We start from the raw sequence: 9,678 nt of genomic DNA on the forward strand, positions 1-9,678 counted from the left end.
TCGTTTTATTAAAGATTGTGCCTATGACAAACCTGTGCTAACAATGACCTTCATGTCCATGTGTATACGGTATGGGTGTTATGGCCTTCAGGTAAATATAGGAATAACCCCAGGGAGGATGGCTCATAGTAGGCATTCTGTAAGAAAGATTAAAAAATTATAAACAAATTACATAAATTTCATAAACCACATTAAAAAATTACAAACAAATTGAACAAATTTCATAAACTACATTAAAACATTTTCATTAAAAAATTACAAACAAATTACATCAAACGTTGTCGTTCTTTTTATTTTGGACGTTCTTTTAGCGATCTTTCTGTACTGACCACTATGGTGAAAGCAAGGTTCAAAAAAAAAAACACGATAGCGATTGCCAAATTAATCAAATTCATCTTTCTTAAACAAACCAAATTATTCCTTCTGTTCAGGTCTTTGCATGCTGATAGGGGATAAGAAAAAAGAAAGTCCATAAATCAGATGTTCCTTCTGAAAACATTAACAGCCAGAACATATCTGGAAAGCTTGTTGCTATATATACACCTTCATGGCTGAAAAAGAAATAATTCTGCAATACTCAACCATTAACAAAAGGAGACCCATCAACAAAACTTGCACAATAATGGTCATGGCAGCCAGGCAGATGACAGAGGTTTCACTGGATATAGCCATCTCTGCTATATTGCCGAACAGTGCAGACCCTGACATCAAAAGCTCAGCTGTGGTTTTTACGGTTGCTTATATATTTATGTTGATCGGCTGTGAGAGAGAAACACCACATGACCACATTAGCATGACCTACAACGATTCCCACATTGAAAAGTCTGGGACGATGGCATACGAAAGTTGGTTTCGTCCAGGGATCAAGGACATTTTAGATGCGCAAAAGTCATGGATTTAGCGCATATACTACATGCTCGTCGTATTGCGCTGCAGGGGTGTATAATGCTTCCCCCTTTATGATTCACACTTGGTTTTAACCGACTACAGCAACACGCTTGTTGCAAACATGCCACCATTTGCTCAGCCCAGGGTGACGCTTCCCCTGATCTTGATTAGCCCCAGATGTACTAGCTTCAAACATCGTTTTCTTTCCCCTGTATGTCGAATATCTGCTCGCTTTAAGTTTCTCAGCGTTAACACCAGTGAGGACCTCACCTGGACCTATACACTGAGACAGTGCTGAAGAAGGCACATCAAGGCCTCTTCTTCCGGAGACGGCTGAGGAAGTTTGGAATGAGCCCCAGCATCCTCAGAACATTCTACACCCGCACTACAGAGAGGATCAGGGTATATTCTGGCAAACCAGAAAAACTTTTGGTAGTTTGCTTGATTTGTGTCAGGCTGCATTGCACACCTGTAGGGAATTGTAGTTTTTTAAAACATTTGTGTTTTTCTTATAATTGGAGCTTGTAAATAGTGAGTTGAAAGTACAGTGAGGAGTTTAGGGGATTGTAAACACATTTATGCAATCAGATTTTAAATATTTAATTCTAAAATAGGATGAAATTAATTTTAACCATATTCGACAGTGTCCCAAGTTGTTGACTGTATTGACATGATAACTGAGGTCAAGAGCTCTCATTAACAGTTGGTCCCATGTCTGTAGCCCCTTTTGTTGCCTAATTATAAGCCTTCAAAAATGCACCAAGGTGATGTTTCAAAGGTCAGTATTTCAAAACAAGAGCCATGTAGATTCTTCATACTGACAATTCTACATATTCTCCAGGTCAAGACCTTTCTAACGATGTATTTGGCTTAGCTGTACAACAAACGTTTCATGTTCTCATTTCAACGTACACAAGCCATCTCAGGTGTAGTTTCAGAGAGCAATTTGAAGGCTCAATAGGGTTAGATAAAATAAAGCTTTTTGTTTGTTTGTTTGTTTGTTTCTGGCTGTGTAAACAGACCTCACACCTTGAGGAATACCTGGTCAGTGGTCCACACACACAAACTGTGCATTTCTGTTTGGGCTTATATGCATAGGCTATCTATGTATGTTAATGCTGCTATGATAATTAAAAACATACCATTAATAAACAAGACCATAGACTGATGGGTAGTCATCTCCGATTGTTGGCTACTTGTAGTAGATGACTATTAGGCCTATTGGTTGCCAAAACCTAGATTAGCAAACATTATACATAATGTTTGCTACATTATACATAATGTATGCTCTCTTGCATCTTCTCTAGCCTATTTATTTCTGTTAAAATGTTTTCTTTTGAGCTCTACTAAAAATGGCAAACAGGCCTATTTAGTTTATCCATTAGAGTACCATTTCCCTCCTTCCAAAACCTGTCACTGTGAGAAAGTAAAGGCTTCAGCTATGTGTGCCAAATCCAGTAGCCTATGTATTGTTTCATGTTCCTTCTTTTCCAGGTTTCGGGTGTGTCCGGTCATAAAAATTCTGCCCACATAAAAAAGTACTAAAGTAATTTATAGTAAATACCCATACTATAGTAAATTGTAGTATACAGTATATGTTATTTAAACCTTTGATAATGAATGCTACAGCATACTGTAGAGTAATAACTACACTCTAAAAACAGATGTGTTAAAACAACACAATCAGTGTTATTTTGGGAACAACACATAAATGCATCTCTGTGTTATTATTGTAACACCACATTTTGTGTTACTTGGGTTGTCACTGATTAATTTTAACACAAAATAACACATAATGTGAAATTACTTAATCATTCCAAAACATTCCTTACAACTGAGCATAGCCAGTTTTTTAACTCATGATGGGTTTCTGGTCTCAAATTTTTTGTATTACTTTCAATTCATATATAAATATATATTTCTATCATGACGGTTCATTTCATAACAAATTTCATTTCATTAAATGTGGTAATAGATATTTGCTACAACTTTATCTGTATGATGGAGGAAAATAACTTTGATAAAGCAGATACATATAACATCATCATCCTCATCATCGTTCATAGCAGCCATTATATTTAAAGTTTAAAAATTAAATTGTACTGTTCAACTGTATATCAAAGTATCTACAAGTATCACTTCTGCTCTGACATAAACCAACTTTTCAATATCCATTTTGCCAAATACCTCTCAGTGACAGCAAAACCGCGAAAAAGAAGTGAAAGTTATGTGAAGTATCTAATCATAACATGAAATCGTACTGTGACTCACTGTATTGTGAGTATTGTTGGTCCTTGCCAACACCCAACCCTACTGAACCATTGATAAAAGATGAAACAATAGGCTACTTATCATTTACAACCCCCACATGTCCGAGGTAAAGGGTTACCACACTTATGGTGCCAACAAATGACAACAATAAATAAAAATGGCCATTTACAATCTCATTTACTTCATAAGAAGTTGGAGCAAAGTTCCTTGAGAACAGTATCGCAACCCCACAGTATTGAGAACAGTATTGCAACCCCACCACTAACAGAGGAGTTGTGACTAAAGATAGAGACTCCTCCCCATTCTTTCTTCCAATCTATAACTTTTTTAACATCAGTATGTGTTTCCTACAGGAATACATCTGCTTTCTTCTGTAAAAGCACTTCAAAAGCTCTGCTCTTTTTTTTACAATCTCTAGCTCCATTTAGATTTAAGGTGGCTATCTGGACTTCCCTCATTATGAGTAAGACAAGGGTTAAATACAACCTAAAAAATGATACACTGTTTTTTTCTCATGTCTTTGCACACCCTTACTGTCATCGTTTGTTTCAGCAATGAGTTTCCTCACAATTTTCTTCAGTCTGTACACTTCTTTATTTACAACCCTCTGCCATTAGACACTTTGCCTTCTCAATAAACTGATTTAGGTCAGGAAAATATTCACTGACCCTCACTCCCCTTCTGTCCTTTGCATCATAACTCCTGCTCAAACACTCAGCCTGTGATAGAGAGGCACTGTCAGACATCTCACTATCACTATCATGTTCTTCACTTTCAACTACTTCCGCTTTTTTAACAAGTCTGAGGCCGTCGTCTTTATTACTTTTCTCCTTTTCATCTGGGATTTAAAAATTCTCTGTTCTGCCGCCATTTCAATGCCATCGTCGTTAATTATTTTCTCGCCTATTTGAGAAACCGAGTTAATTTTTTCACCATTTGCACTGTGTAACACCTCTGTTTCCGCCTCTGAATGTTGTATATTAGTTACACCCCCACTGTGTTCTGTACCTGTGACCGTGTTGTCTACTAAGGTGGACCGGGCTTCAGCTGACTCGTCCGTGCCCGTTCCCTCCCTCAGTGGTACTGGGTCTGCTTCAGCCCGGTTAGTCTCGGGTGTTTGTTGTACAGCTGGTTCTGTGTTTGTGTTCTGTGGCTTATTGCCGTTGTCTTTATTAAATCGGTCGGGACAGGTGCGGACTAGGTGACCTTCTTTACCACAGCATAAACACCTCATTTTACCGATAATCATACATAATCAAAACTATCTATATGGAAATTAAACGCTATGTCGAGTTCAGCATTATCTTTAACAATCATGTACACAAATCTCTTAAAAGAAGCGACCTCTTTGAGAAATGGTGACTTGCTTGTCATCGGAATCTCTTTAACTGAGGACACGGATTTTCCGTGGCGAGAAAGAGCTTCGAGTAAGATTTTATCACTAACTAGATTTGTAAAGTTCGGCACGATTTCAATTTGTTTGTAATTTTTTAATAATTTTTTTAATGTAGTTTATGAAATTTATGTAATTTGTTCAATTTGTTTGTAATTTTTTAATAAATGTTTTAATGTAGTTTATGAAATTTATGTAATTTGTTCAATTTGTTTGTAATTTTTTAATCTTTCTTACAGAATGCCTACTATGAGCCATCCTCCCTGGGGTTATTCCTATATTTACCTGAAGGCCATAACACACATACTGTGTACACAAAGGACATGAAGGTCATTGTTAGCACAGGTTTGTCATTTTACAAAATCCTGCTTGCTTTAAATCCTGATTCCAATAATATGCTGATATGGTTGTCTCAATAGTAGTAGTAGTTGTTTATGTTTTCATTTACCTCTTTTAATTTGGCAGTACGGCTCTGCACCGTCACAGTCAATATGTGTGCGTGTGGACCAGAAACCTGCACACTGCTAAGGTATGGGCTCTGGCCAGCAACAGCCGACAAGCCCCAGACAGCCTTCTCCATCCCTCTGCTTGAGCTTTTTGTTTGTCTGTCACTGGAGTGTCAGGTTTCTGTTGAGGGTTTTTGCAACACCCTGCGCTGGAAAAATAACCTCACACTTGCAGAGGTAAGTCAGTTTACAGAGGTCAGTTTGAAGTCTTGTCTGAGAAGTGAACATTTCTGTTACTTTCATAGAAGACTAACAAGTCGATATTGTAGGGCTGTGCAATTAATTGTTTTTGATTTTCAATTTAAATTTTGATTCAAACAATTACAAAAACAAGATAATTGAGGTAAAACAAGATTGTGCAACAATTATTGTGTAATTATAAATTGTGTGCTTCGAAGGCACCACTTGACATGTGTAGCCTATTTCAACACTTACATGACAAAAAGGTTAAATAAATGCATGTTTTCAAAGTCACTGGGTAATCGTGTTAAATAATTGTGATCATGATTTTTACCAAACTAATCGTGATTATGATTTTGCTCATAATTGAGCAGCCCTACCAGATAGATGTGAAAATGACACTTTCTTCCTTGATTGTACTACATGATTAAATATCACAACTAAAAGTAAACATTTATGGAACCATCTAGGATTGTACAGTTGCATGCAAAAGTATTCTTGATATTTTTCTATAAAATAACAACAACTGAGTGAACCACCATCACCAGATGTAATATGTGAAACTGTAATGTTTTCACTGACTGCTGCTTATACCGTAGGTTAACACCCTTCACAGAGCCCTGGTGGGAGAATCCATAGCCCATTTTAGGCATCACCACTTCCGACAAAGAAGTTTGGTAGATGTTTGCTCACAATTTGATGATGGGACCACATGCCCAGCATGTCCAAAGGTTGGTTCTAGTTCTAGCATGGTTCTTTTTTGATTATACAAAATTATCTGATTTGTACATATCAATTCAATGCCATCAGGTCAATTATGGTTAAAGTATTATACTAAAACAGTAACAGCATAAGTGTATAAACCTGGTGCAGATACAAAACCAGGATTACTGTAACTGTTTTTGTTTTCTAGGCGGATGGAGATATGATAGTGACATTGGATGCCAACTTTGGCCTTGTGAGGAAGCAAAGCTCAGGGACAAGTGCGGTTGAGCCATTACATGGAACTCGCATGTTTGTTGATGAAAAGGATGTGGAGGACTACCTGCTATCACATCTTGACAGCTCAAAGCCTCACGAAGTTAGTCATAGTTGCAGAATACTTTATTAGGACTGAGTCCATAAAATATTAGATTTAACTTGTGGGGAAAAAGACCATTATTCCTTTCATAAATTCAATGTTTTCATTAAATCTTTAGGACTGCAGTAACTTTAAGGCTGGCAACGTGTTGAGGTCACAACAACAAGCAAAGAAACTTGATGTTACAGGAGTGTTTGGAGCATCCTGTCGTCATGAAATGCCCCTAATGTTTGTCAACATGAGCCAAGGAGAACGGCAAGTCTGTGCCATTGTAGTGACATCTCTTACTATTTACCCAGTGTTCCAGAATGATAATTCCCCTGTTTGATTCTAGCTATTCATAAAATGCCTAAAATAGCATGACCCTAACATAAGCCATATTTTATTTAATTTTTTTAGTCAACAAATATAAACCTCATGGAATGTATATTAGAGATTCCAAAATATTACAAAACGTAAACTTTACAACAATTCTATAATATTCACTAATATAAGAAAACATGAAAAATAACATAAAAAAGATTTATTTAATTAACTTTTCCTCAGTATAAAATGTTTTATCATTCACATTTTTGTGTTGAAATAGATTAGCCTATCCCCTGTGTGTCATCGATGTGCTGAGCTGATGAGCCGGAGCAGCAGCTTGACGGCGACCTGCCGGAGCAGCCGGAGGAGCTTTTGCTGGGGCAGCCGCTTGTCGACGACCCGCAGGAGCTTGACCACGAGCAGCATCTAGTAAGTCCGTCTTTATTTGTGCATAAGTATAGAAATTTCTACATAATTTATTGATTTTCTATAAATTGAATTTTTTCGCGAGACAAATCTGCAATATGAAAAAAAAAATCATTTTCATTTTTGGAAGAACTACCAGCAGATGGTAGTACTGAGCTTAAGGGTCTGAGTGGCATTTTAGTCAAGAACTCCTGAGCTAAACGCTGTTACTACATAAATAACACCTCTTTTCTATCGTAGTAATGTAGAGAAGCAGCTACAACTGCGCTGTGCTAGTAACAGCGTTTAGCTCAGGAGTTATTGACTCAGGAAACTCCAATCTGTGAATATGCGGCTAACTTCCCGCTCCTTCAGTTCTCTCCAGCGCTGGAAAGCTGATCCTATACTAACACGGGTCCTACTTCTAGCCTTATCGTAAGCCTTTCTTCGCTTTCTTTCTTTGTTTTTATCCTCCATGTCAATGTTAAAACCGCTTTCTGCTAATGTCACACATGCACACTGAACACACTAAATGGGGGTGGCCCGTTGCACAAAACAAAACCTTATTCAATAAAGGACAATTCATTCAATATAAAGATTTATAATTTCTTTGCACTAATACAAAGAAAAAAGTGGACTTATTGTTAGTTCTATGTAATTTTGCTATGAGTTTACCGGTCTGGCCCCCTTGAGATCAGATTAATGTGTTTGTGGGCTCCAGACCAAAATGAGTTTGACACCCCTGTACTAAAATGTAGGTCATGCTAATGTGGTCATGTGGTGTTTCTCTCTTGCAGCCTATCAACATAAATGCTTATGCTACAGTGAAAACCACAGCTGAGTTTTTAATGTCAGGGTCTGCACTGTTCGGCAATATAGCCGAGATGGCTATATCGAAGGAAACCTCTGTAATCTGCCTGGCTGCCATCATCATTACTGTCCAATTAGTGTTGATGGGTCTCCTTTTGTTCATGGGTGAGTATTGCAAAATTATTTCTTTTTCAGCCATAAAGGTGTATATATAGCAACAAGCTTTCCAGATGTGTTCTGGCTGTTAATGTTTTCAGAAGGAACATCTGATTTATGGACTTTCTTTTTTCTTATCCCCCATCAGCATGCAAAGACCTGAACAACAGGAATAATTTGGTTTGTTTACGAAAGCTCAATTTGATTAATTTAACAATCGCTATTGTGCTTTTTTTTTTTTTAAATCTTGCTTTCACAATAGTGGTCAGTACATTAAGATCCAAAGAACATCCAAAATAAAAAGAATGAAGTTTGTGATGTACTGACCACTATTGTGAAAGCAAGATTTTTTAACATCATTTGTTTGTCATTTTTAATGAAATTTTTCTAATGTAGTTTATTAAATTTTTGTATTTTTTTTATGTAGTTTATGAAATTTATGTAATTTGTTCTATTTATTTGTAATTTTTTAATGATTTCTTAAATGTAATTTGACATTTTCTATGTAATTTATGAAATTTATGTAACTTTTTAATGAAAATTGTTTAATGTAGTTTATGAAATTTGTTTGTACTTTTTAATGAAAATGTTTTAATGTAGTTTATGCAATTTATGTAATTTGTTCAATTTCTTTGTAATTTTTAATGAAATGTTTTTAATGTAGTTAATGAAATTTGTTAGTAATTTTTTAATGTAATTTGTTCAATTTGTTTATTATTTTTTAATATAATTTTTTAATAATTTTTTTTATCAAATTAATAAATATGTTTTTAAAAATTAATTGTTGTGGTTTTTATTATTTTATTTCACAGTTTAACTCCAACTTTTTATATATATATATGTGTGTGTGTGCACCCGCTTTGAATGTTATCCTTCTATGGATGTTATTCAGTCCTGCCTTCGAAGTGCCTTACAAACACATCGGTCCAGCAGCATGCAATTTATAATTGCATAATAATTGTTGCACAATATTGTTTTACCTCAATTATCTTGTTTTTGTAATTGTTTGAATCAAAATTTAAATTGAAAATCAAAAACAATTAATTGCACAGCCCTACAATATGGACTCGTTAGTCTTCCATGAAAGTAACAGAAATGGGTTGGCGGAACCCCTGTGTTAATGTCTTGAGTTTTAAAATCTTTCTTACAGAATGCCTACTATGAGCCATCCTCCCTGGGGTTATTCCTATATTTACCTGAAGGCCATAACACCCATACTGTATACACATGGACATGAAGGTCATTGTTAGCACAGGTTTGTCATAGGCACAATCTTTAATAAAACGAACAAAATAATTATTTTGCAGACAATTCAGAATTTATTTTAATACATAACGATTGTAGTCCTTCGTCAGTGTGTCTGTGTGTGTGTGTGTCTTAGTCGCGTGGGTGGTTTTTAGCTAAGTGTAGCTACTGCCTAGCAGTTTAAAAAAAAATACTGGCTAGGGCTGAGATTTGATCTAATCTTAAAAAAAATGTGGGATTAGTCTTTAAAAAGACTTTTGGGGTTTTGTAGTAAAAAAGTGAAGAAACATTTACATTTACAGCCCGCTCTGTAAACCAGGGCGGGAACGGGGCGGCCATGCGCATGCGCGATTCATTTGCAGCCTGGACGCGGAGGGGTGCGTGTCTCCTCTCTGCTCTGACTGCAGCGCGAGGCTACTGAGAGACTGACCGCCTGT

At 36.3% G+C, this 9,678-nt stretch overlaps 1 protein-coding gene across 2 annotated transcripts; it reads left to right on the forward strand.

Moving 5' to 3' along the window:
• The first annotated feature begins 4,797 nt into the window (after positions 1–4,797).
• Positions 4,798–7,057, forward strand: LOC132842427 (uncharacterized). 2 transcript variants are annotated; one of them, XM_060865113.1, is made up of 6 exons: positions 4,798–4,897; positions 5,018–5,235; positions 5,838–5,969; positions 6,152–6,319; positions 6,438–6,574; positions 6,906–7,057. In XM_060865113.1, exons 1-6 carry the CDS (start codon positions 4,876–4,878, stop codon positions 6,943–6,945), a joined length of 717 nt encoding a protein of 238 aa, XP_060721096.1. In that variant the 5' UTR covers positions 4,798–4,875; the 3' UTR covers positions 6,946–7,057. The 2 variants fall into 2 exon arrangements, with proteins under 2 accessions (XP_060721096.1, XP_060721090.1); XM_060865107.1 differs by lacking the exon at positions 6,906–7,057 and having other exon boundaries at positions 6,438–6,876.
• Positions 7,058–9,678: the final 2,621 nt, after the last annotated feature.

The sequence above is a fragment of the Tachysurus vachellii genome, chromosome 1, assembly GCF_030014155.1.
Source record: "Tachysurus vachellii isolate PV-2020 chromosome 1, HZAU_Pvac_v1, whole genome shotgun sequence".
Lineage (NCBI taxonomy): Eukaryota > Metazoa > Chordata > Actinopteri > Siluriformes > Bagridae > Tachysurus > Tachysurus vachellii.